Source organism: Helianthus annuus, chromosome 13 (assembly GCF_002127325.2).
Source record: "Helianthus annuus cultivar XRQ/B chromosome 13, HanXRQr2.0-SUNRISE, whole genome shotgun sequence".
Classification (NCBI taxonomy): domain Eukaryota; kingdom Viridiplantae; phylum Streptophyta; class Magnoliopsida; order Asterales; family Asteraceae; genus Helianthus; species Helianthus annuus.
The window spans coordinates 133,207,180-133,235,146 of NC_035445.2; the positions used below are offsets into that span (position 1 = coordinate 133,207,180).

The window sequence follows — 27,967 nt, forward strand, 5'->3', positions numbered from 1 at the left end:
TGGATTCACGTCAAAGTTTAACTAAATTAAATACCCCAATTACAATGGATCCATTCATGTCTTATATATAGGCATGAGAATAAAGATAAATCTAATCCAACCATTTATGCGGAAATCAAAAGTTAAATAAAACATAAATCTTGTAGAGATCAACTCCTAATATTCAACACGGATAAGCTTGCTTTCTACCTTGTTCGCCTCTCTCTACTTGGTCCATATAATAATTCTTGCATCATCCATTTATCAAGTAGAATATGTGGTTAGCTCTCTCGTCTAGTTCATATACATGATGTATAGCTTATTAATTATTGAACACTTTGCTTTGGATTATGAATTGATACCAATACATACATTTTAGAGAGAAAGAGAGGATTTATAAAAGCAACCGATGTTTATTTGGTACAAAATTCCTTGGGTTGGATTGACCAATGGGTCTTGGGGTGTACGTAAACGAGTCAAGCCAAGTGTGAGCTTGCTCTAGCTTAAGCTCATTTAGAGCTTTAATTATTTCTCGCGCACGTAACTCGTTATATGAGGAGCCCATCGACCACATTCCTATTATTTTTTCTTAGCAAATCCCACTGTTGCTCAGCCCACATAATTCGTATTTCCTCGCCTAAAGCATATGATCAATCATAAGGAGAAAATCAACTAACTCGTGTAACCACTACTCGGACAAATCTAATATATTCTAATACTAGGTTATCACCCGTGAATACTCACGGGTTGTTAATCTATCTTTGTTAACAAAAAACATATATACCAAACGCACATCAAATGTAATGCATGGGTTTAATTTAAAAGCAAAACCAATAGTAGTTGAAATCAGTGCATAAAAGTGCTAATACCAGCGAATTGCACACTCTTGAAAAATCACATGTTTGTCCTTCTTATGTAGATGATTTAGGTTACATAAAAAAATGATATGAGAACAAAATTTTAATGACAATCGGATTTTAAAATACATCCACTTATCCAATATAGAGTACGGTAGGCGGTACTCCTCTCATCTACACATGAGATCAAAAAAAAGTTCTCGTATTCGGTTACAAAATACTTTTTTACATTGATTGTTTGCAAAAAAAAAAAAAAAACAAAAAAAAAAACAAAATCAAATGTTAGTGCAAAATCTAAGAAAATAAAAACTGAAAAAAAAAAAGAATTAATAAAAATATCTGTTACTTTATTATGTTAACAATTTACCTACACTCATTCATATCCCTTTCTCAAATACACCCTTTTATGTCAAAGCCCTAAGTTCATTCCCAAATCGATTTCAAAGTCGGAAATTCAACCAGAAATCCATTTCACAGTCGGAGAATTCAACCAGAAATCAATAACAGGGTATTATTCCAACTGAAATTCTCACATCATCTAGATTTTTAAAACTTAATGTATTATAAAGTTGTAAACTTGAATCGCATAAGAGATTAGGTCGGTCCTAAGGTCGCTCTTCAATTTCGTTTGGTATACTTGATTCGTTTACTTTGTTTAACAGATTTTGTACTGATTTTTGATATTTTATTGTTTTTATAGCTTGAATTTAAGTTTCAGATTGTGTGGATTTTGTTTATAATGTGTTATGATAATAAGGGGATGAAGAAGACTTAATATAAACTTGTATGGTTTTATAGGATAAAAGCTCTGATGTGCGTTGTTAAACTTGTATTAGCGTCATTAGGTTTATTGATATTTCATTCGGTGTGTTTTAGGAGTAGTTTATTTAAAATGTTTAGTTTATTTTTGAGGTTAGTACCTGATCTTGCTGGTTAGTTATGACACACTGTTTATAGGAAAGTTATCCATATACAAACCGTTTCATCATGTATTCACAGGGTTAGTTATATATATGTCACAGATTATTATTTATACCCCTATGTTTTGCTGGTTACTTATGACACACACTTAATAGGAAAGTTATCCATATACAAACCGGTTAATCATGTATTTACAGGGTGTTGTTTATGAATAATGTAATATTTGTGTTAGTGTATAGGTTTTAGAACTCCAGATTCAATTTCAGATTTGTGAATATTGCATCAGTGTTACATATTGGCGATCTTAAATTCGGGGTTTTCTGTACTGTGATAATAAACATCTAATATTTATCAAAATAATCATATGTAGTCAATGGCAAGTGGTTCAAATCAGCGAAAGAAACAAAAGAAAGAAAAGGAAGTGATGATGGTAACAGATTCGGACTCAGAAGAACCTTTCACTTCGGAATCAATTGACTGGGACGCACCAGAACCAAATATCATTTGGATGCCGTCCTCTTGTTCACGCTTTGTAAGTAATTACTTAGATTATTTGTAACTAACTTAAATATTGGTGTTCTATGGTGTCATTATTCTCTTTATCATTAGAGTCTAAATATACTTTTTGGGCCTTTTTAGCGGATATCGGTAAAGGTCGCAAAAGCCATGGGAATCGATCGCTGCCGTACAGTGACCATTCAAAATATGCGTGGTGTCGAAAACACTTTGAACGTCTCTGCTGAACCAAAAAGAGGAAAAAAGAAAAACAGGTTTACTGTATTGGGATGGGCAGCATGGGTTCGTGAAAACAACATCAAGATTGGTAAATTTGCGTTTTAGAGTGGTATGAGGATATACCTACACTCTTTGTTAGGGATGTAATCAAAGAATAATGGGGTTAGTACCATAGATGAAAACCATTCAACCATTTTATATGGTAATTTTGGCTAACAAACGGTTTTCGCTATAAGTAGATAAGTAAGTAGCAATGGTTTTTTTGGAACATGTTTAAATATTTTGGTTTATCTTGGATGTTGGAATAGTACTTGACAACCTTTTTTGGTTTATGTTAACTGTTTAAATGTTTTGGTATATTTTACTTGTTTGAATATTTATTAAATTTGAATACTCATGTACAAAATATGACATCAGTTTACGATTATCAGTATTGTTACCTGTTGCAATACTACTTGACAACATGTTGGTTGCAAAAGTTGAAGGTACATGCAGATTATGAGATCTCCAAGAAGCGAAGTATAATTTTCGTTTTCTACGTCTATCTTTTGCCTCATTTTGCATGGTTTTCGGAATAGAAAACTCTAAAAGTTAATAACTATTGAATGAATGTTAGATGTATAAAGGTTAATTAAATAAATATAGATATCACCGCTTGTGATAATATCAGATGGAACGTGATTATAATATGGTAAACAACCAACACAAATCATTGGATTTCAAACCAAACACATGTGATAATTAAAAAAAATAAAACATTGTTTATTCATAATCAATCAACCGATATAGTGTTCAAAAAAGTAATTTAACACCAATCAAGAAGTAGTACGTAGAAGAAATAACGTTAAAAGACAAAGTAATATCGAAGTACATAAAAAGGATGATACTTCATCTTAGAGTATCTAGTGTTTTTAAAAGATGTTAGGTATGACGTCCGAAATCAACAAAACTCCATTGTTCCTTTCGTAACGAAGCACATACGCACGATCACTAACCAGACCAACTTGACGCATAAATCTCTCCCAGCCTCTGAAAGCATACCTTGTAGCTCCACGTGAACGCTCAAAACGAATTTCCAAAACAACATTAACACCATTCATAGTCTGAACGTTCATCGATTCAACATTATCTAACGGGACATTCTCAACAAAACGTTGTGGGAAACGCTACATCAAGTTTTAAAAAAATACATATCAGTGACAATAAATAAAGTTAAGCAGTAAAATCAACTTATGTTAGAGTACCACTGACTTACAAATCGATAAGTAAGGACCCACTCAATCTCATATACATCGTTGACGGGTAGAGGCGGGTTTCCGTCAACAGGCAGCTCTTCATCATCATATACTTGATTGTCAACATTAACATCATTGTGATAATTAATATCTTCAATCGGAATTTGATCCTCAGTCTGGCTGTGTTGATCACCGACTTCAATATCATTTTCTGCTTGATACTCTGGTTCAGGTATCGATTTTAGTTCAGGCAGTGGAATTCCAATTTCAGCAACTAAAGAACCATCACCGAGTAGACGGAAAACTATGACACTAAATGTGTAAGTTTCAACTCTATGAAACACAAGGAAATCCCACTTAACCAACGACAAATCAGTTGAAATCTGTGAGAAGTCAAGGATGTAGTAATGAATATCCCATAACTTTTTAATCCTTACAGTCCTTTCTTGATTAGGAGCATAACGAATCGTGACATTATTTTCGAGAATATCATCATTGAAATTATGTTCCATGAATTTTTTTGGCAACCACTGCAAACAATTATAAAATATCTCAAATAATTTTTTAACATAAACCTGATAAAATATATAATAAACATAACACAATGGTGTAATATTTTGAAAAACATACCAGATTTTTCGCTTCAGGAAACATCATTACATGGTAAAAACTATCCTTCACATTCAAATCACTGTCAATCTTGAAATGGTATATATGAAATGCGTTTGCAGAAAGGACCTCAAAAAAAATAAAATCTGTCTTTTCAATTCCAAGATCCGAAAAAACTTTTGACCATCCATCAGTGATAAAGCATCCGTTAGTCGTCGCTTTGATGTAAACATGCCAGAATTGAGAACCTGTACTCAACCTGACATGGCCAACAGGAAAGCCAAAGTTTCGAACGGCATCATTGTAAAAAGCAGGCAACGGCTGTAATATTTAAGAAAAATAAGTTGTCGGAAAAAAAACATTAATACAAATAAATTTAAATAAAAATTTTACCAGAGATGACGGTGAAGCATCATAAATAATCTTCACAAACGCTGGAGCCATGACTGTATAAACAATACAATAACAAAGCGAGCAAGTAAAAGCAACTTACATTATAAAAAGCAATTTCAAACATGTTTACATTCATAATTTTTAGCTATTACAATTTTAATCTTTTCATGTAAACTTGAGTTCTATTAAGTGAATACAAAAACGGCTATTCAAACAAAAACGTAGTCATTTCACAACTTTTATAATTTCTAGCTATTACTATATTCATTTCAGATCGATACAAAAACAGCTATTCAATCAAAAACATAGTCACAAAAACCACAAAAATTTGCTACAGCTTAAAGACCAGATGAACATGCATACATATTCAACAATCGTACCTTTAAATAAACCTTCACAATACGATTGACTGCCAATTCGTGGTGAACAAAAATATATTGATTGATAAATCGATTAACGACCGAATCGATGTAAGAAAACTTGAAGAACAGGTATGGATTTATACATCTAGGGTTTAAACATCTAGGGTTCATATTTTGGGTGCTGATTATCAAGAGATATGAAAAATTGGATATATGGTGGTATTAATAAAAAAATTAACAGATTTATAAAATCTGGTTACTAAATAGTAAATATCTATTTATGTATAATAGTTAATTAAAAAATGACTGAGAAAAATCTTAAAGTAATATAATATAATAAACAGATATATATAAAATTAAAATATCAATGTTTAAATATTAAAAGTAAAAAACCTAATGCAATTATCATATATCAACTAATCAACTGACAACTGCTTACCATCTTCAATCAAAAGTCACAACCATCAAGAAAGTTGCAAACGGCGGTGGAAGAAGAAAAATTGGTAAAGTTACTTTCCGACCTATTTTCCGATCATCTTTCCGGTAAGCTTCGCTTTGATTTACAAAGTAATTATCCAATCAGTTGAACACCAAATTTGAGTTTCAGTTATTTGACAGACTTTTTTCCGGCGATTATTTTAAAATTACACGTGAAATCAGTTCTTAGGTTTTGTCTGAAAATAAATGTTCTGTAGGTTATGTGTATACAAATAATATTAGATTGCATTGCATGTCTTTCAAAGTTTACAGTTTCGGTTAATTAGATTATTTGTCTGATATTATGTAGATCTTTATTTTAAAATGAAAAACTCCTTCATGAACATTCTTATTTTGATGTTTTAATAGGTTATAACAAAAAAAATAGGCTTAAAATTGTTTTCTCTTGAATTATAATGTCTTTGTATGCGGCTACTCAATTATTAAAACTGATATATGATATAGGTTTTTATAAAATTGATTGTTGTTAATGTTATGTGTATCTAATAAAGATTAGATTGTATTGTATGTATTTCAAATTATACAGTTTTGGTTAATAAAGTTATGTAGTTAATATATTTTGTGTCACTTTTTTTGAAGAAAAATATGTTTATTTGAGATAATATTGTTATTTGGATGATTGAATACTTTATAATGATAACTAAAAATAACAGTTATCTTCTTATAAATTGAAGAACAAAATATATGTTTTTTTTTAGTTGTAATCCAATACATTGATACGATAACAGTTAATTTGTTATTTTCATATGTATATTGTATATTGTATTATTCAAGTTCAATACTAAATGTTTGTAACAGTTATTCTTATGATACAGGTATATAAAAATGAGTTTATCATGTGTAGCTGTGTTAGATGATGATTCGTCGTTAAAAGTGGTATGCAACAAATGTTATAAATAAGTATATATAAATTTAGTTACATATGATTTTTTTGACATAAATTTATACACAGGTCATGCCAACTGAGTTTGTTAAAACTGTGTATGGTGTTTATTGGCAACGAAGAAAATTACTGATACATCATGAAAGTCAAAAAGCTTGGCCAGTTTCTTTGAGAAGTGTGAGCGGGGAATCGGTTATCACTGACGGATGGAGTGAAGTGGTAAGGGATCTTCAGTTGAGAAAGCAAACGTTATTGCGCTTTAGGATAATCGAAGATAAAAATATGCAAATGGATTGTTTCGTGGATAACATTTGTGGTCAGTCCTTCATAACAGTAAACCGTTACGGCGTTTTAAAGATAATAGTAAGTATACTAATATGTATGAATCACTTTTTTAATAGTTGAAAAAATAATGGTATACATATATACTTAACAATAAAATACTACTTAACTTTTCAGGTGATTCCTGAAGCGTATGTTACAAAAAATTACTCTTATACGCCAGTCAACGATTCATACAACATAACAGCAGCAGGTCAGATTTGGAAAGTTGAGACGCACAAAATCAATGATATCTATGTTTTTACAAAAGGTTGTCCAAAGTTATTTGATGATCTTACCATACAAGATGATGATATACTACTTTTGATGAAGACGGACATGAACACATTTGAGTTAACAATTTATCGTCGAGGAGTTGAGGTTGTTTTGTCAAACAAAGAAGAAAGTGAAGATGATTCATTGTTGGAAATACCTAAAGACACATACTACAAAAACGTCCAGTTTGTAAGTATTTTGACCTAAACTATAACGGGTTACTAATAAATATGAATTATTTATGTATCTTATTATATAACAGACATTTTGTGATGATGATGACTGCATGGATGATACGCTTTCTGAGGTAATAAGTTTACGTTTATGTAAAATAAAATATATTACAATGAGATTTTGTAATATTATTAATTATGATTATGATACACAGAATGATGAAGGTAGTAACAAAGAGGATGTGAATACAAAAAGCATTGCTGGAAAACAAAAGTGGAAGGAAGAAAGTTCTACTTCAATGAGAGAAGAGATAAAGCAATCAACAAAAGATGATGTAATTATGTCAAACATAATAATAGATGATCAGTTTCATTAATATATGTAGACATATTTACTTAATACTCATTCCTTATTGTTATTTATAATTAGTGTTTCTCTTAACAGGTTAAGAAGAAAGGAAAACAGGTTGACGAATATGGTAATGCGGACGACATTAATGAGCTGATATGTGGGACAGAAATTGAAATGACAAAAGTCTCAACAGTTGGACAGAGAACTCGAAACCGGTTGGTAAGTATATGATATGATCACAACATTGATTTTTCAGTATTTATTATAAATTATGATGTTAGTGGGAATATAATGTATTTGTTATAAAATAAGGTAAACGAAAAGAGAAAGAGAAATGATAAGACTTTGAAGAAACCGGATGATGAACGAAAAGATGTTGGAAGACTGACCATTGTTGAGGGAACTGGTAAATGTGATTTCACAACAAAGGGAGGAAACCGCATGGTATGTTATCTTTAACAAAGTCAATAGCAAACGGAAATAATGTAACATGCACCAGTTCATTTACTTTTGACTTATGTTAATTATGCAGAGAATGCCTGTAGATGTTGTAAGATTTGCCGGGTTCAAAAATAAGGTGCATGAGTTACAAGTAATAAACTTGAATGGAGAAACAATCACTATGAATCTTAGGCGACAGAAGAATGGAGATGATGTAAGGTTTGCAATCGAAGGTTGGCCGAAGTTCATGAAGGATAATGGACTTCGTTTGGGTGACAAATTGCATTTCACATTCGAAAGTGCAGGAAATGTGATGGTCTTAACACATGTGGAAAGTGTTAATGCAGACTAACAAATACTTTAATGATGAAGGTGTTAATGTCGGACAAATCATGACTCTTTTATGCTACTTATTTTATGTTAACTTTGTTTTGAACACGTAAACAGTGGTTATGATGTTTAATTTTGTTACTTGGTGTTTTAAGTTTAAATAGAACTACTGTTATATCATCAGCCTTTCTATCTTATTTTAGTATGTAAGTAACATTGGTATTTTCTTAAAACGTTTGGTCATTATGATTGTTTAAGTAGATACATTTACATAATAAGTTGCTGATGTTTATATGTAATACTCTATTTGGAAATATATGTTGAAATATATATTTACATTTTAACTTGTAATTACTTATACCTTACGCTTGTTATTGCAATCGTTTGTAAAATTGCTGGATATAAAGTTGTATTACAATTACAAACCAAAGATTAAAAGAATGTGTTAAGTACATAAACAGATATTAAACACTTTTAATATACATAAGCGAAAATAGGAAAATTTAAATAATTATAAATTAGCAGTGGGTGTCTAAAAAAATGGTAAAATTTGTATACTCTATAGAATTAAAAAATAGATAGTTTGAATATATTTTCGTATTGTTAACTACATAAACAGATATTATAATTTTATATATATAGAAAGTTTCTATTATTTTAAACTTATATATTAGTAAAATAGTATATCACCAAATATATGTGATTTATTAAGTTAATTTACTTTATATTAAATAATCATAAATGGAAAATTGATAATACATGGTAACATACAATGCTAAAGTAATCGTAAATTCAGTTTAAAAAAGATAAATGTGAAATGCAAAATAACTGAATTTAATAATACATAAATTATGTCATTTATAATATCTATAAAGAAATTCATCATTACACTACATTTACCTACAAAACTACTGCATCATATCCTTCTTTTATCTTCACATTGCTCAAGATCCTTCTTTTATCTTCACATTGCTCAAGAATAACCCAAAAGGAGTTTCAAGAAATTAGTAAAGGTAAATTTCCAATTTCATCTCCTTCATCTTATAAACAGACTGTTATGTTGTTAATCTCTACAAGAAATTGCCTTATTTCTTCAAAATAACACATATGATGTTTTTAATAGCGATTAATGAGTAAGTACATAAGTAATCGGAGTGTCTTTATTTGTTAAGAAAAATCTATATTAGTTTGTGATGTCGATTTAAAATTTTTTATATGTATTGGATTTTATATGGAAGTTTACTTTTTTGGTTATATAATGATATATTGTTTAAATTTTCTGTTGGAAATTTTTTAAAAAAATGGATTTTATTGGTTTATAGTTTGATTTGGATAATTAAATGTATTTGGTTGTTGCATAACTAAATTACGATTTAGATTATTTTGTCTTCATCGGATTATGACATTAGATTTTAATAAATTTATGTATTTTTTTTTATCATGAATTACAATAGGTATATTTCTGCATATTAAAAAATGAGTCATTGTTTATTTGTAATTTTGGATAATAAAAGATGTAAGAACAAAGACGTTTAAGATAATTTTGTTTATTTCTATGTAATTTTGTTTTTTTTTTATCATGAATTACAACTGAAACTAAAGTAAGTGTAATACAATATACATGAATCATCAAAACACATTTACGTACTTAACGTATGCATGTCACTGATTAAAAGTAATAAATGTATGCTGCATTATTTGTTATACTCTGATATTGTATTTTAAACGGATTAAAGTTTTATATCTCTCATAGAATGGCTGGAGTTGAAAACGATGTTATCGTCGTATCGGATTCTGAAGATTCTTCGGACGACTCGGAGGATTTTGATGATGATGATATTGGTCCGCTGACATTTATTGTGCCATACACGAAACGATTTGTAAGTTCAAACAACACAACTATGTTAATTACCATCAAATATGTTTACATATATTGGTTAACTTTTCTATTTTTTTAAAGACCATCAAAATGGAAATTATTATTATGTCTTGTAAATTATAGCGGATACCAGTGGAAGTAGCAAGGATAACAGGAATTGACGAAACCTTGAAAGTTAGAATAGCAAACAGGCAAAATGTGGAGACGAAACATGATGTTAGGGCAGAAACAAATAAAAACAGTATAAAATATGTGGTGAAAGGCTGGGCGAAATGGCTAAAAGATAACAACATACAAGAAGGTGATCATTGCAAGTTCCAGTACTTTGAAGATATTTGTGTTTTCTTCTTTGCCGGCGTTATCGGCTAAAGGTGATGTTTGAAATTATGAAACAGGGTAGAAACATAATATATAGTAATTTTGGGAAACGTTTTTATAATTAGTGTAAGTTATGTAGTGTTATAAGTGGTTTTCTAGTAGGTTAATATGTTTAATAGTTAAGATAATCATGTACTTTGGACTTTTATTATGTAGGAATGTCTATAAATATCTACATGTTGTAGTTTTTGTTTATATGTTATATTTAATACATAGTAATAACATCTTCTATTGATATAACAATGAAATACCATACAAAAAATTAAAACAAATTACATAGTCTTTAAATAAGTAACATGAGGACATGGAATTGAAAACACCCAACATACAATAAAACCATACAAAAAAACAGAACATCTTGCCCTATTACACGTCTTAATACAAATTTTAAACTACAATTTCCCAAATATTTCTTTGTAAACAACGTTTGCAGTTTTATTTGTTGGCCTCCCATTTTTGTCGAATATTAAAACCTTAACGCCATCCTTAGTCTTTACCCTGGACAACGCAACATAAAGTTGACCATGTGAGAACACGGGGTCTCTGAGGTATATACCAACTCTAGATAGAGATTGTCCTTGACTTTTGTTAATAGTCATCGCAAAACATACGGTTATTGGAAATTGCCTTCTTTGAAATTTGAACGGTATTTTCTTTTCAGATGGTATCATGCTGATTCTTGGGATGTAAGTTCTTGATCCAACATTACTTCCTGATAATATCTCTGCTTCAATAACACGTTTACCAAGACGTGTGATTTGAAGACGCGTACCATTGCACAAACCGTTTTGCTGATCAATATTCCTCAAAAGCATAACCGGAACACCCAATTTTAATACCAATCTATGATTTGGTAACCCTGATACTTTTACACTATTTAACACATCTGGATTATACAAATCTTGATGTAACGGATCGTTGATTTCCTCAGTCGGACATAAACTATCAGAGCTAAGATACTCTACTTCTTCACCGGGAAACAAATCAAGCAAACGGTCATTTATATCATGAACAACTTCATTCTTAGGAGCGAGTATAGCTCTCTCAGAAAAGTAGTCACGCTCTTTATAACGATGAAGAACTGAAGGATATACAAAGTCAATCAAACCTGGAATTGGATCATTCTCATCAGTTATTAAGAGATGAGCAGGTATTTCAATAGTTCCATCACCGTCTATAGAATCACCAACATTACCTTCGCCGATGTCAAGAAGCCATTTACCAAATTCGTTTATCTCCATAACGTTTGAGCTACTTGATCCAACCGACAAACGCATGTTGATTGTCAATTTCAACACCTTGCAAGTGGACCAGATGTGGGATGAACATAATGAGGCGTTTACGATATCTTGCCTGCTTCCATTTTGTACAACTGGTAGGATTTGTCTAAAGTCACCACCAAATACAATAGTTTTCCCACCAAATGGAAGTTCTGAATTTTGTGAATCAAAAACACTCAAAACATCCTTCAATGTACGATCAAGAGCCTCGAAAGCATGTTTGTGTATCATCGGTGCCTCGTCCCAAATAATCAACTTTGCTTCATATAAAAGATTCGCGATTTCAGTATTAGGCTTTATATGGCATACCGAATCTTCATTGAGATTAATTGGAATATGAAATCGCGAGTGAGCGGTACGACCGCGTGATAACAAAGATGCAATACCACTTGAAGCAACATTAATAACAATCTGTCCATTGCATCTAATAGAAGCACCTAAAGTTTTCCACAGAAAAGTCTTGCCCGTACCACCATAACCGTACACAAAAAACACACCACCCTTACCAATCCGAACAACATCCATAATTTCATTATACACGGCTCTTTGATCGCCGTTTAGACAGCTGTGAAGATTATTGAACTCAGCCGTAACTTCATCAATGTCAAAAGAAAGCTCCTCATTTATCAAACGGTTGCTCTCCGACATCAGATAGTCATCATCAGGATAAGGCATTGGTGAAAACCTGTGCAAGCTGGATCCATTACGAAGAAGGAATTTTTCGATTTTCGACAACGTAATATTCTTTAAACGTTCCTCAGAAACAACGAAATCTACAATGACAAGAAAAATTACTAAATATATAGAAAATACTTGAAAATTTAACATCACAAAATATAACAAAAGGATAAAAAAGATACCGCTCATGCCAGAATCCTTCCGCATATTGTATAAAATGTCCTCGGACAATAGCTCCCACGTTTTCTCCCAAACAACTTCAGGTCTAGATAGCGTATTAGACAATAGAAGTGTTGCAAACAAAGAACGAAGATAATGACCGTTTCCTGTGAAACTGGATTCTTTAATACACTCGATATATTCATTGTCATCATCTAACAGGCCACGTGCATAACACGCATCCCGAAATGTAGGATAAACAACACCATCATATGTTCTTATTTCTTCAAATGATCGTGGGCCTTTAACCTTAGTAAGAAGAATTCGTAGGTAATAAGCCTCACCAAGAGATGGAGACGCAGAATAAATTCTTCCAATAACAACATAATTTTGGCGTTGCTGCCAGCAACGATCTTTTAACTTCCACACATATTTTGTGGGAAACTCAACATAAGTAAGTTGTCTTGCTTCAGGCTTAGAATTGTTCATCTTCATCCATTCCAAGAAAATAGAGGAATTTACTTGAGGTTTGTTTAGGACATCCTCAATATCATCGTCACAACTAAAAACAACATTTTGTTGTCCTGGAAGATGAAATGGTAACCTCATAACAGATGGATACCGATAATGAACATCATTGCCAAATATTCTCCAGCTGGCTTCACATGCGGAAACATATCTAGCTTCGTAGTACTCTTTAATTTCATCTTTTGGAATTTCCTCATCGGGGCCTCTGTCTGAATCAAAAACAGCAACAGTGGCTCGATCAGGTCCTTTATTAATCTATTTAAACAAATACTTTATTGAGCCAGCCTGATTGCACCATTCCACGTTAATATGTGCCTGATATCTTTTGAGTAGGTTTTTGTTGTACGGAACTACACTCCTATTGTCTAAAGTAACGCCCTTCTTGACAACTGTGTGACCAGAATCTCTTCTCCTATAAACTGGAAAACCATCAGAATCAATGGAAGTGGAATCCAAAAACCTCTTCGGAAAATTCTTTGAACAACGGTTGCCAACCATGCATGGACATTTCATGTTCGCATATCCACAAGGACCATGAATCATAAAGTCACTCACAAGAGAATACAATTCAGGATCCTCATTCTTATCAGGAATTTCAGCTGATATAAAGGGATCGATGTGTTCAACCGTAGGAAGCTTATGATCAGCTTTCATAAATAAGCAAATATGCGCATGTGGCAAACCACGTTTTTGAAACTCAACGGTATAAACAACTACAAAACAAAAAAATTTTAAAGATAAGTATAAAACTAAAATATAATGTATGGAAAGACCAAATAATTGTATAAATTGAAAGTAGCTGATGTATTGACATACCTGCATTAATATTGCCAAAAAAAATTTTTTGCTTCATATCTTTTATCAATTCATCAAGTTTCATCTTAAACAATCGACAAAGTATGTCAGGTCTGTCTTCAGGCTTAATTGAAGAGTCACCTAGAAATCTTACAATCTCAGGCCATTTCGGATTACATGTGATTGTGATAAAGAAATCAGGATAACCATACTTCCGACATAACGCCATAGCATCTAAGTAATTTTGCATCATGTATCGAGAACCACCCGTAAAAGATGAAGGTAATATAACAGGTTGTCCCGTATGACTCAAATCACTCTGACCAACATCTTGAACATTTTTAAGACTGTTTAGCGAATCAGATCGAAGTTTGATTTGCTGAAAACGTATGTAGTTTAGCCTCTCACTCTCAATCATTGTGTAGGCATCGACTAAAAACTGCTGAAACAACCTTCTTGCATTAAGAATTAGAGAAAACTTGTTATGCCTATCCTGAATTCTATAAGCAAAGAACTCCCTCATAGTACAAGTTGGTCTTGTCTTCTTTGAATTAGGACCAAATTCTCTATGAGGAATGTTAATCCTATATCCATCGTCTCCATACGGAAAAAGAATTGGATACTGTAGAGCAAGATAAGAAGGATGTAACTCGCTAATACGCTTTAGTTCTCCAGAACGCATTTCAACAATAATATCACGGCTTTCAATCTGGAGATCAGGTTCATCAACTATCAAAGCAGCAACTTCAGAACACGTAGGTAAATTGTAAGTCCTACCGTCTCTATCCCTCTGTGAGATTATACGAAGTTTAAGAGTAACATTAGGATTGTCATGGAGATGGTCTCGTACCATCCTGTAAGTTTTAACCAACATATTCGTAGAATCTAACATGTTCGTAATATACTTTATAAACTTCACATCAAGTTCCTTTGCCCTAATCGAAGCTTTGCTTGAAGAATCACTGTAAGAAAATAAACAGTATTAAATAATAGTTTCAAACTATGAAATGGAAAACATATAAGTATAATTTGTAAGTTAACATTAACATAATGATAAGTAAAAAAAGGAAACAAATACCTAAATAACAACTCCCTATTAGTAAGCTCATTCTCAGTATCATAGATATAAAGCTGTGAAAATTTTGGCTGGGCTCCATGCTTAGGAAGAAGACTACCCATACTATGTGCATTCTGGCCACTGATTCTATAAACAAATGGAGCATTACCTTTGTTTATTTTAGTATCAACTTTTCCTCCCATCGAAGTAAAGGAAAACATAGAATTGTAACGTCTTATGTTCTTTAAGAAATATTTGCTTTCCTGATCTAAACCGCGAAAAAGCATCTGATAAGATGGATCAGAATCTTTATATTCAGGCAAATCAACTTTACCATATCCACAACATAAGCTATATGTTTGCTTTTGAAGTGTAATGCGACCCTTTCCACCTTCGGTTGGCCATAAGTTTGCAAAGCATAAACCACACGTAAGAGTTTGGTCACCATGGTCAACGTAATCTGAAGATTTAACATAAAATAAATAATACAGTACGAAAAAAAATAATATGAAACAACAATGAATAACATTAATCAGCTACCTTTAGAAACGCCTTTTGTGGCGTCTAACACAACCTCGTTAACGTGATTTTCATCATCAGAGTCAAGAGCAGCCATTGGTATGGGTTGTATTTCAATTGGTTTATGAATAAGTCTACGCTTTCCAGAAGACATCTTTTTTATCGAGCTTAATTCAGATGACAAAAATGTTGTGTTACGTTTATTGGATATTCTAGGATGAAGAGAAAAGCAATCATTCAATGGTAACGTTGATGAGCTTGCAATATTGTCTGAAAAAACAAAATAATTTTTTCGTAAAGTTTTTAAATTAAATAATTAAAAATGTATGTAATAATATAAATATGAAATTTACCAGAGGATATACGATTCAAAGAAGACATAGCATTAGAAAACTGCGGTTCAATTTGAACTTGAGAACGTATGTTTGTAACACACGAAGTTGGTGTTATGTTTTCTTTGTTTGACCTCGTAATTCGTCGTGTTGAGGTAGAAGAGTCATGAATAACATTTGTCTTTCTATTATGATTTGAAAAAGCTCCAGATGAATATGCTACATTAGGGAATTAATTACAAATAAGTATTTTGCATATAATTTGTTCAAACATTATATGTAGTAAAAACAATTAAAAATATGAAACTTCAGCAAGTAATGATTATTTGATTTTGTATTACAAACCTGGCATTGTGTTTGATAGGTTTGCAAGTGGTGTACGGATGGGTGTTGAAAACTGATCGTGTAGTACATTTCCTTTCTTCTTGAAAGTTGATTGTGTAATAACGGATGATCTTACATTAAAGGACGAATTTAAATGATTACCTAATAAAATATAAACAGTAATTATAAAAAATGTAATATAATCGAAGTGAAGTTGAGGAACAAAATTAGTAATGATTAATATACATAACATTACGAAACATAAATGTAAACTTACTTGTCCCAAAAGCAGTTGAAGATTCGGTAGGAAAGGTGGTGTTTGAAATATTGGGAGTAAAATTCTCTTTGTTATTTAACCGGATTGGTGTTGATGATGACGATGTTGAAGTACCACCTCTAGAAATTAATTTCTTTGTAACATTTGATCTCTTACGATCAAGGTATAATTTTCTTAACTTGCGCCTGTGTTTAGCCTCTAAAGCTAAAAGTAATAAAAAAAATTAAGAATTTAAATATATGACATATGTAAAATCAAACATTAACAATAATAAAAAAATATAAGTTATATAAATATTACCTCTGACAACATATTCCGGAAAAGCAGCTGCATTTGATCTCTTATTATCAATATATAGCTTTCTTAACGAACGCCTACATTTAGCTTGCTCAGCTATAATGAGAAAAACAATACACCAAAATAAAAAAAATAAACGAAATGAATAATTTAGAACATATAAACTTTTGAAAAAAATAAATTGAAGAATATTATAACTTTTGACCATAAACAGGAACAAAAAACTTACATTTATTTTCAAGGTCAATATGTGGACGTTCTGAATAATACGACTTAAGTTGTTCAAACCTATTATGCATTTTTAAAACAATAGAAATAACTACACAAAAAAACAAAAATACCTTTAGAATGAAAACCAAACGCAAGAATTAAAAGATTTATAACAAACTACATACAAAAATTACTGGAAATGTAAATAATAATGAAAAAAGTTATTCAAAAGCATAAGGAAGCTAAGAATGCAAACTCAGAAAACCATGATGATGTTTCACAAGTATGAAAAGTATATGAATTTATAGACCTAAGCTAAAAGTTATTTATGGAATTCAAATTATACATTACCAAAATGAATTTTAACAAAATTAATGATCATAAATATAAAAGAAATCTATATTTATAAGTTTCGATATTTTAAGAAACTGTGTCATTTTATAAAAATAGATTTGCTAAAGTTAGAAACTTTAAAAAGAAGATGTTTATAAACGTAACTGAATAATATAAATTGACATGATTAGCATATTTCTTAAAATTATTTTTGGAGTTGTAAGTGAATTGTTAATACTAAAATTATTAGTAAATAGTAAATCGATATATATCTATAGATCTATAGATAGATGAGAACTAATACCGTAAAAGTTTTACATTTTACCAATATTTACATTATGGCATATTATTAGATTACAAATGTAAAATCAGTAATCAAAGTAGTATCATAAAATAATCATACAGCATACCAACATACAATAAACAATAAAACCAAACATAACTCTCAACCAAAAATATTGTAGGATAACTTAAAAGGTAACAATATATAGGAAAAAGTTAAATTGTCTTGAAACATGAACAAATGTTACGAATAAACCAACATTCAAATATTGAAATACCAAAAAAATAGTTCTTATTATTCAAATCAACCTCTCCTATATCTCCTTTAAGCTTCCTTCTCAACACACATGCGAGGCTTACTTGCTGAGGACGCCAATCCAACTTCATTCAAATAAACATCATCAAGGTTACGCTTCATGTCAGAGGATGATTGTTTCAAGTCAACCGCATAATCCTTTGAAATAGGTGTGGTGTTATCCCCAGTGTAAGAATCGGCATCCTTACAAAAAATAAACAAATTATAATAAAGGCAAGTATTAAAGTTATATATATCTTAATTTTTTAATATATACCTTCAAACCTTCAGCACCAGAAGTTTGCAACTCAGACTGACTCATACCAAAAGTTTCATAAGCATCAATCTGTAAAAACATGAAAAGCAAACAACAAATACTTCAACTTAGATTAAAAGGTTATCGAAAGTGGTAATATATATATATATATATATATATATATATATATATATATATATTACAAAAAATCACTTACTTGATCTATTTTAAATTTTTTGTTGAGCTTATCCAAGATGTCATCATCAGTTGTAACAACTGATATTCCATAATTCTCGACACCATTTGCAATATTAAAGTCAGTTACTTTAATCACAAAAGCACACTTTTGATTAAGCAACTCTTCAAATTCAACGGGATATTCTCTTGGGAAATCATTAGTTTGAAATAACTATATTAAAAATAATATAATGTGTCATTACAATAAATATAAAAACATGTGATTTTAATAAATGTAAAGTATAACTAAACTTAACCTCGTCCTGAATTTGAATAAGCTCCTTTGCAGTTTTCCGAACAAACTTCATCGCCTCATGGTCAAATAATGTAAGCGTCACAGTTCCAGTTGAATCTTGAACGCGAACCGGTATTTTGAACCTTATAAACGATTTTTAAATAATGAACAAATACATGATAATAGATCATATAGCCGAACTACGTCGTTGTTGTGGAACGAAAAATAACATAAAGTATTACTAACAAACGGTATACCTGGACATCGGGAAAACCTCTTTTCCATTACAATCCTTGTTAGAACATTGATACAACTGCGTATCTCTAACATCACTTGTTCCATCATCTTTATCATAGGTTTCAAACTTTTTCTCAACTTTTGACTTGCAATAGTTACAACCATCATAATACCACATCTTATCAGAAACGATTGCCACAATAGTTCCAACAACAACAACTTTCTTTGGCTGTTTATTATTACAAAGGTAGTCAAAAAATGCAGGTTCAATTTTTTTTTAAAATATAAAATATAAAAGAATAAATGTTTAGGAAAACCTCTAAGATTGATGGAAGGTAAGCAAGTGGTGAAAAAACATCATTCTTTAAAAATTCATCTTCGACAGAACACATCATATATGACCCAGCATGGCTACTTGACTCACTTGAAGCAGAAAGTTTAGCAAGAAACCTATAATATATTTTGAATAAATAAAAATGTTCAATAAAAAAATATTAATACATAAAACATACGAAAAAATTGATAAAATTTTTAAAATATTGTTAAAATAAGAAAACTTACTTTTGCTTGAACAATAGCATGTCATCAAAGTTGTCGTTAATGAAAACTCTTGAACCATCAAAGTTATTGGATAATCCCCATTTGCCTATTGTTAGATAAAGATAATATAAGAAATACAAAAAAAAGGTAACAATTCTATTTAAATGAATTGTTAATAAATATGCAATATGAATTAAATACCTTTGTATGATTTAACTGCACCGAAATGGACAACAACGACAACATGTGCTTCACGCTTTTCGCTAATCATGTAAGAATACATGTCCTTAGCGTGATCGTCCCAAAGAGTTAAATCAATCTGAACATCTCTACAATATAATATAAGAAGATACTAAGTTTAAAAACATTTTGAATATTTAAATGCATAAAATGGAAAATAAACAAATAAAAGTCATAGTTGTTTCGTATATTACTCAAGATCTTGAAGCTTAAGATTAAGACGTTTCCCTTTGCTACCATCCTTCTTGTTAGTATCCTCAATGTTATAACAAACACCAACATAGCCAATGAAATCTACAAAAAAATCAAATAATGAGATAACATCATATACAAAAAAAAATCTATATATAAAGTAAACAAATATTATCGTATATAAATATTGGAAATATAAAAAAAACAACATACCTACTGTCGTACCCTCTTTTATTTTCATTGAAAGAACATCATTAAACTCAACAAAATTGAAAACGTATTGCGGACCGTCCCATACATTGCACTTTTCGACAAAGGTATGATAATAAAACGTTAGCTTCTGGTTGTTAGGAACAATCTTGAAAGATGCTGTGTTAGCAGCAAGAGATGGCCGTTTAATGATAAGGCATTCATCAACATTAAGATGCCTCTCAAATTTTGAAAATAGCTTGTGCATGCAAGAAGCTTGAATTTTGCTACCCTATGTATACATAAAGAATAACATGAAAAGGATATGTTAAAAGTCTAACAACATCAAATAAAAATAAAAAACAAACAAAAATTTCATTAGCTTACCTTTTCATCCATCAGTATCATATCTATCCGATATGTCTCCCTTTCATTATCCCTCATTTTCTTCCTCCACAAACTAACAATTTTAACCTTGATAGTGTAGTTTGTGGTAAGAACATCAATATCGTTTAGCAATGTGATCCGATCAACGTTTTCCATGATATGTAATAACCAATCGACTGTTGGACAAGTACTACTTGTTTGGTTACCGTTCGTTAACAAAATGATCAATTTATATAAAATTCATAAAGTCCTAATTTTAAGAAATATATTTTCATTATTTCTACTAAAAATAATAGTCTTTATATCATGGCATAAGTAAGGAAACGATATAATTTATAATTACATACTAACAATTAACATAAATTCAAATTTGTAAAATTGGAAACTGTATATATTAAGAATATTAATCCGGGTTTACATTAAGAATTTAAAAGTTATTTAAAATTATTTAAGTAATTTAAGTAATAAAATCTTATATTGGAAACCTATTAATAAAATTGACAACCTTTAATAAAATATTGAAAATATTTTTGTGTATCTTTATATGAATAATAAGTTTCCAAAATTATAATATACAAACTGTAAACTAAGATTAAAGTATTGGAAAATAAAGACTAAATTTTGAATTTGTTATATACTAAGATCGAGTTGACTTTCGATAATTATAATGTTTATAATAATTGTTAGTTTTGAAAAATGTTATATAAAAAAATTAGAATGAAAGTTGGGAAACATAAGATTCAAGCTGACCAAATGATAATCAGAGTGTAATCTATGTATTATATATGTAGTACTACAGATTCATAATACTATGTTATAATAATCTATATATATATATAAATGAGATGGATTTGGGCAATGTGGCATTTGTCTTTGGCCATCTAGGATGATGTGGCAATGTGATTTAGGAGGGAAATCCCATTCCTTTGTAAATTCGCAATTCCAAAGACAATGTACGCGGCATCCGAATTTACTTGGGTCGGGTTATGTGTGCTCCGAAAACAACCAGCTATTATATTCGGATCATTTATAACCTAATTGAAATCTCATTTTACTATGTAATCTCCTTCTTTTCTTCTTGATTCGGTTATCTTCTCTCCCATTTTACCAAAAATTAGGTCAACATCAAAGGTAAATACACTGATTTGAACCTAAATTTATGTTATTATAAGTTTTGTATCAAGAACAGGGTTTGATTTTAACATTTGTTTTGTTTTGATTTTTGTAGATCCAACCGTAGATCTTTAAGGTATGTTGTTTATTCCTTTATCCCACCATAATCTGATTTACTTTGGTCTGATTTTTTGTAGATCCCACCATAATCTCCTTCTTTTCTTCTTAATTCGGTTATCTTCTCACCCATTTTACAAAAATTAGGTCAACATCAACGGTAAATACACTGATTTGAACCTAAATTTTTGATATTATATGTTTTGTATCAAGAACAGACTTTGATTTTAACATTTGTTTTGTTATTGATTTTTGTAGATCCAACCGTACATCTTTAAGGTATGTTTTTTAATCCTTTATCCCACCATTATCTGTTTTTTTTTGGTCTGATTTTTGTAGATCCCACCATAAATCACATTTGTTTTGGTCTGATTTCTGTATCTCTCACCATAAATCTTGAAGGTATGCTGGTTATTCATTACCTACATATTGATTTATACTATTCTCATTTTTGTACATCCAAATATATTTATCGCATTTAACGATTTTTCTTGATTTTTGTATTCATGTCATCCTCGAACTCTGGCATAACAATCGGAATCCCATCTTTCTGCAAGCAAGAAGGTTAATTAAATCTTTTAATTTTGTTTTTTAACTTTTATAAATTTACCATCTATATTTTTATTATGTTTTTATGTTATGCAAGCAAATTTTTAATATTAATTATAACTAATATGTTATAAATTTTAAAAAATAATTATAGACATAAATTTATAATATTAGTTAAATTTAAATTTTTTTTAAAACAGAGTAATGTTCTTAACCTTAATTTTGGAAACTAAAGGAATAAATTTTGGTTGTCTAAGTAGTAATTGTTTCTATATTTATGTTTACGTTTTTTTTTTTAAAGATTTTATGTCCTTTGCAGTTATGGTTCCAGTCAACTCTTCAACTTCCCTCCAATCTTCTTCCAAGAATACCATCGGTTTCCATATTACAATTTATTTCTTCAACGGATCTATATATATAGATTGTTTTACATTCCTCACATTGTCCATCTACATCTACTTTTTATTCAATCCATATCTGAGGTTTACATATCGCTCTACAAACATGTAAGTTCTTTATGTTTAATTCATTCATTAATCATTATTCATGTGCTCTTGATTGTATTTAATGTTTGTAAACTATGTTTATGTTTATTTACTATGTTTATTTTGTAAACATGTAAGTTGTTTATCTACTATGTTTATGTAATCTCTTGCGGAATATGATGTTTATAGTAAACCCCGACTCCAATTCTATTCTTATATGTCACTTTTTTAATCTTATGTTTTGTTTTATGTGAAATGTGATGTTAATTTGTTAATTTTTAATGTGATATCATTTTATTTATATCATCGGTTGCCTAATTTTGTTATAGATTTTGTAATACAAGATATATATTTTGATGTTTTTAACGTTTTTAATGTTAGTATAATATGTTGTTAAATTTTTTTTTTGTTGTTTGTAGATTATTGCTATGTCTGAAGGTTCATCAAGGTATTTTATTGTTCGTTTTTGTTACTTTATGTACATATCATCTACGTTCAATCTCTGTTGTTTTTATTTTTTTCTTATTTACACTACCATTAACATCTTATTTTTTAAATCATTTTCAGTCTACCATGGTTCTTAAGGTTAATGAATGTAGCAGATACAGTTATTTTGGTAAGTGACAATTTATTACATAATTTTTGTTTTCTTCATATTAAATACAGTTTATTATAATTGTGTTATATATAAATTTAATGATATTGTAATTGTTTTTTTTTTTGTTTTGTTAGTGCATTCCAGATGATGCTGTTTGCAAACTATGGGGTGTTTATAAAGGTCCTACCAATGTTATGATACACACTGAAGATGGACGAGAGTTTAATGTTTGTTTAAGCGGTGCTAAAGGAAAGTTATTCCTCTTCCATGGTTGGTCCAATGTTGTAGAACATTTGAGTCTAACGAAAGGTTGTTTGGTAGTATTTAATCCCATTTCGTCTACTACTTTTAAATTAACATCTTACGTTGATGGCGTTAGTCGTGGCTCTTTTTGGACGTATTTGCTACCTCCATCATCGCATTTTTATGTAAGATATATTATTTATTTTTTCTTATTGTATGTATGATCAAATACTTATATTCTGAATAGATTTTTTTTCTTTGTTTCTTATTCCCACAGGTCATTCCTGAAAGCATCCTGCCAAAAGTTTATCAATATTCATCAAATGATGTAATATCTACTGTAATGTTGGGTAACAAAATTTTTAAGGTTGCCATTGAAACATCTGACGGTAAAGTTGGATTTACCGTTGGTTTTGACGTAATGGTCAGTATGTTACATCTGAAGGTTGATTGTATTTTGTTATTTACAAAAGGTTTTGGCAATTTTTTCCTTTTAAAAGTTTTTGGAGAAAACGGACTTGATAAAAGTGCTAATACCAGCGAATTGCACACTCTTTCTTAATCTATCTTTGTTAACAAAAAAACATATATACCAAACGCACATCAAATGTAATGCATGGGTTTAATTTAAAAGCAAAACCAATAGTAGTTCTGAGCGTTCACGTGGAGCTACAAGGTATGCTTTCAGAGGCTGGGAGAGATTTATGCGTCAAGTTGGTCTGGTTAGTGATCGTGCGTATGTGCTTCGTTACGAAAGGAACAATGGAGTTTTGTTGATTTCGGACGTCATACCTAACATCTTTTAAAAACACTAGATACTCCATTGTTCCTTAGAGTATCTAGTGTTTTTAAAAGATGTTAGGTATGACGTCCGAAATCAACAAAACTCCATTGTTCCTTTCGTAACGAAGCACATACGCACGATCACTAACCAGACCAACTTGACGCATAAATCTCTCCCAGCCTCTGAAAGCATACCTTGTAGCTCCACGTGAACGCTCAGAACTACTATTGGTTTTGCTTTTAAATTAAACCCATGCATTACATTTGATGTGCGTTTGGTATATATGTTTTTTTGTTAACAAAGATAGATTAAGAAAGAGTGTGCAATTCGCTGGTATTAGCACTTTTATCAAGTCCGTTTTCTCCAAAAACTTTTAAAAGGAAAAAATTGCCAAAACCTTTTGTAAATAACAAAATACAATCAACCTTCAGATGTAACATACTGACCATTACGTCAAAACCAACGGTAAATCCAACTTTACCGTCAGATGTTTCAATGGCAACCTTAAAAATTTTGTTACCCAACATTACAGTAGATATTACATCATTTGATGAATATTGATAAACTTTTGGCAGGATGCTTTCAGGAATGACCTGTGGGAATAAGAAACAAAGAAAAAAAATCTATTCAGAATATAAGTATTTGATCATACATACAATAAGAAAAAATAAATAATATATCTTACATAAAAATGCGATGATGGAGGTAGCAAATACGTCCAAAAAGAGCCACGACTAACGCCATCAACGTAAGATGTTAATTTAAAAGTAGTAGACGAAATGGGATTAAATACTACCAAACAACCTTTCGTTAGACTCAAATGTTCTACAACATTGGACCAACCATGGAAGAGGAATAACTTTCCTTTAGCACCGCTTAAACAAACATTAAACTCTCGTCCATCTTCAGTGTGTATCATAACATTGGTAGGACCTTTATAAACACCCCATAGTTTGCAAACAGCATCATCTGGAATGCACTAACAAAACAAAAAAAAAACAATTACAATATCATTAAATTTATATATAACACAATTATAATAAACTGTATTTAATATGAAGAAAACAAAAATTATGTAATAAATTGTCACTTACCAAAATAACTGTATCTGCTACATTCATTAACCTTAAGAACCATGGTAGACTGAAAATGATTTAAAAAATAAGATGTTAATGGTAGTGTAAATAAGAAAAAAATAAAAACAACAGAGATTGAACGTAGATGATATGTTACATAAAGTAACAAAAACGAACAATAAAATACCTTGATGAACCTTCAGACATAGCAATAATCTACAAACAACAAAAAAAAATTTAACAACATATTATACTAACATTAAAAACGTTAAAAACATCAAAATATATATCTTGTATTACAAAATCTATAACAAAATTAGGCAACCGATGATATAAATAAAATGATATCACATTAAAAATTAACAAATTAACATCACATTTCACATAAAACAAAACATAAGATTAAAAAAGTGACATATAAGAATAGAATTGGAGTCGGGGTTTACTATAAACATCATATTCCGCAAGAGATTACATAAACATAGTAGATAAACAACTTACATGTTTACAAAATAAACATAGTAAATAAACATAAACATAGTTTACAAACATTAAATACAATCAAGAGCACATGAATAATGATTAATGAATGAATTAAACATAAAGAACTTACATGTTTGTAGAGCGATATGTAAACCTCAGATATGGATTGAATAAAAAGTAGATGTAGATGGACAATGTGAGGAATGTAAAACAATCTATATATATAGATCCGTTGAAGAAATAAATTGTAATATGGAAACCGATGGTATTCTTGGAAGAAGATTGGAGGGAAGTTGAAGAGTTGACTGGAACCATAACTGCAAAGGACATAAAATCTTTAAAAAAAAAAACGTAAACATAAATATAGAAACAATTACTACTTAGACAACCAAAATTTATTCCTTTAGTTTCCAAAATTAAGGTTAAGAACATTACTCTGTTTTAAAAAAAATTTAAATTTAACTAATATTATAAATTTATGTCTATAATTATTTTTTAAAATTTATAACATATTAGTTATAATTAATATTAAAAATTTGCTTGCATAACATAAAAACATAATAAAAATATAGATGGTAAATTTATAAAAGTTAAAAAACAAAATTAAAAGATTTAATTAACCTTCTTGCTTGCAGAAAGATGGGATTCCGATTGTTATGCCAGAGTTCGGGGATGACATGAATACAAAAATCAAGAAAAATCGTTAAATGCGATAAATATATTTGGATGTACAAAAATGAGAATAGTATAAATCAATATGTAGGTAATGAATAACCAGCATACCTTCAAGATTTATGGTGAGAGATACAGAAATCAGACCAAAACAAATGTGATTTATGGTGGGATCTACAAAAATCAGACAAAAAAAAAACAGATAATGGTGGGATAAAGGATTAAAAAACATACCTTAAAGATGTACGGTTGGATCTACAAAAATCAATAACAAAACAAATGTTAAAATCAAAGTCTGTTCTTGATACAAAACATATAATATCAAAAATTTAGGTTCAAATCAGTGTATTTACCGTTGATGTTGACCTAATTTTTGTAAAATGGGTGAGAAGATAACCGAATCAAGAAGAAAAGAAGGAGATTATGGTGGGATCTACAAAAAATCAGACCAAAGTAAATCAGATTATGGTGGGATAAAGGAATAAACAACATACCTTAAAGATCTACGGTTGGATCTACAAAAATCAAAACAAAACAAATGTTAAAATCAAACCCTGTTCTTGATACAAAACTTATAATAACATAAATTTAGGTTCAAATCAGTGTATTTACCTTTGATGTTGACCTAATTTTTGGTAAAATGGGAGAGAAGATAACCGAATCAAGAAGAAAAGAAGGAGATTACATAGTAAAATGAGATTTCAATTAGGTTATAAATGATCCGAATATAATAGCTGGTTGTTTTCGGAGCACACATAACCCGACCCAAGTAAATTCGGATGCCGCGTACATTGTCTTTGGAATTGCGAATTTACAAAGGAATGGGATTTCCCTCCTAAATCACATTGCCACATCATCCTAGATGGCCAAAGACAAATGCCACATTGCCCAAATCCATCTCATTTATATATATATATAGATTCTACCTAATATTCACCTCGGGCTACTCCTTTTCATACCAACCACAGTCACTTCATGATAACCTATTGATCTTGATAGTTCATACTTATTCCATAACAGATCCAAGCCCAACATCTCTCTAAAATGTTGGTCTTCTAAAAACTGGCCGATCCAAACCACCCTTGACTTTTGCTCTTCTCATATCATATCCAGAAACGTTTTTAATAGCTTTTGTCTCATAATCAGTGGCGGAGTTTGACCAAAATTTTCGAAGGGGCGTAAAATGATGGGACCCAAATTTTTTTTTCCTATCGTTATGTTTCGAGTCGGGTCGGGTTGGTTATTCAATTCAAATCGGGTCAAATAATAATAGTTCCAAATAAAACAAAATGTATATTTACCAAACTACCCATCATTTATATACAATGTTTATAAATATTTAGGAT

General features: G+C 30.3%; 3 protein-coding genes across 3 annotated transcripts; 1 reads left to right on the forward strand and 2 right to left on the reverse strand.

The window, feature by feature from the left end:
- Positions 1-11,014: 11,014 nt before the first annotated feature.
- LOC110901737 lies at positions 11,015-20,657 on the reverse strand. The gene is made up of 23 exons (XM_022148529.2): positions 20,502-20,657; positions 20,139-20,406; positions 19,928-20,027; positions 19,695-19,822; positions 19,515-19,599; positions 19,271-19,403; positions 18,974-19,182; positions 18,739-18,859; positions 18,462-18,653; positions 18,266-18,334; positions 18,054-18,192; positions 17,098-17,187; positions 16,872-16,964; positions 16,572-16,775; positions 16,316-16,456; positions 15,992-16,189; positions 15,660-15,908; positions 15,141-15,579; positions 14,968-15,024; positions 14,084-14,916; positions 13,583-13,980; positions 12,763-13,522; positions 11,015-12,675 (listed from the first exon to the last, which is right to left on the reverse strand). The coding sequence occupies exons 1-23, from the start codon at positions 20,655-20,657 to the stop codon at positions 11,015-11,017; spliced, it is 6,723 nt and encodes a 2,240-aa protein (XP_022004221.2).
- Positions 20,658-21,218: 561 nt separating this feature from the next.
- On the forward strand, positions 21,219-24,702 carry LOC110899361. The gene is made up of 9 exons (XM_035982363.1): positions 21,219-21,268; positions 21,730-21,750; positions 21,990-22,010; positions 22,600-22,786; positions 23,185-23,213; positions 23,333-23,381; positions 23,498-23,791; positions 23,884-24,030; positions 24,694-24,702. Exons 1-9 carry the CDS (start codon positions 21,219-21,221, stop codon positions 24,700-24,702), a joined length of 807 nt encoding a protein of 268 aa, XP_035838256.1.
- On the reverse strand, positions 24,699-27,656 carry LOC110899360. Its single transcript, XM_035982364.1, has 8 exons — positions 27,559-27,656; positions 27,116-27,136; positions 26,856-26,876; positions 26,080-26,266; positions 25,654-25,682; positions 25,485-25,533; positions 25,076-25,369; positions 24,699-24,983 (listed from the first exon to the last, which is right to left on the reverse strand). The coding sequence occupies exons 1-8, from the start codon at positions 27,654-27,656 to the stop codon at positions 24,699-24,701; spliced, it is 984 nt and encodes a 327-aa protein (XP_035838257.1).
- Between the last annotated feature and the right edge of the window lie 311 nt (positions 27,657-27,967).

What these genes read in the sequence shown, in the direction of transcription:
- LOC110901737 (XM_022148529.2), bottom strand. Translation starts at nt 20,657, where the DNA reads ATGGAAAACGTTGATCGGATCACATTGCTAAACGATATTGATGTTCTT. An exon ending in TGATACTGATGGATGAAAAG is followed by an intron (nt 20,407 to 20,501) that starts GTAAGCTAATGA and finishes ATGTATACATAG; the next exon opens with GGTAGCAAAATTCAAGCTTC. An exon ending in CACAAAAGGCGTTTCTAAAG is followed by an intron (nt 15,580 to 15,659) that starts GTAGCTGATTAA and finishes TTAAATCTTCAG; the next exon opens with ATTACGTTGACCATGGTGAC.
- LOC110899361 (XM_035982363.1), top strand. Translation starts at nt 21,219, where the DNA reads ATGAAAGTTGGGAAACATAAGATTCAAGCTGACCAAATGATAATCAGA. An exon ending in GACCAAATGATAATCAGAGT is followed by an intron (nt 21,269 to 21,729) that starts GTAATCTATGTA and finishes TGATTTTTGTAG; the next exon opens with ATCCAACCGTAGATCTTTAA. An exon ending in ACATATCGCTCTACAAACAT is followed by an intron (nt 22,787 to 23,184) that starts GTAAGTTCTTTA and finishes TGTTGTTTGTAG; the next exon opens with ATTATTGCTATGTCTGAAGG.
- LOC110899360 (XM_035982364.1), bottom strand. Translation starts at nt 27,656, where the DNA reads ATGTTGGGCTTGGATCTGTTATGGAATAAGTATGAACTATCAAGATCA. An exon ending in ATGAAAAGGAGTAGCCCGAG is followed by an intron (nt 27,137 to 27,558) that starts GTGAATATTAGG and finishes TGATTTTTGTAG; the next exon opens with ATCCAACCGTAGATCTTTAA. An exon ending in ATGTCTGAAGGTTCATCAAG is followed by an intron (nt 25,534 to 25,653) that starts GTATTTTATTGT and finishes AATCATTTTCAG; the next exon opens with TCTACCATGGTTCTTAAGGT.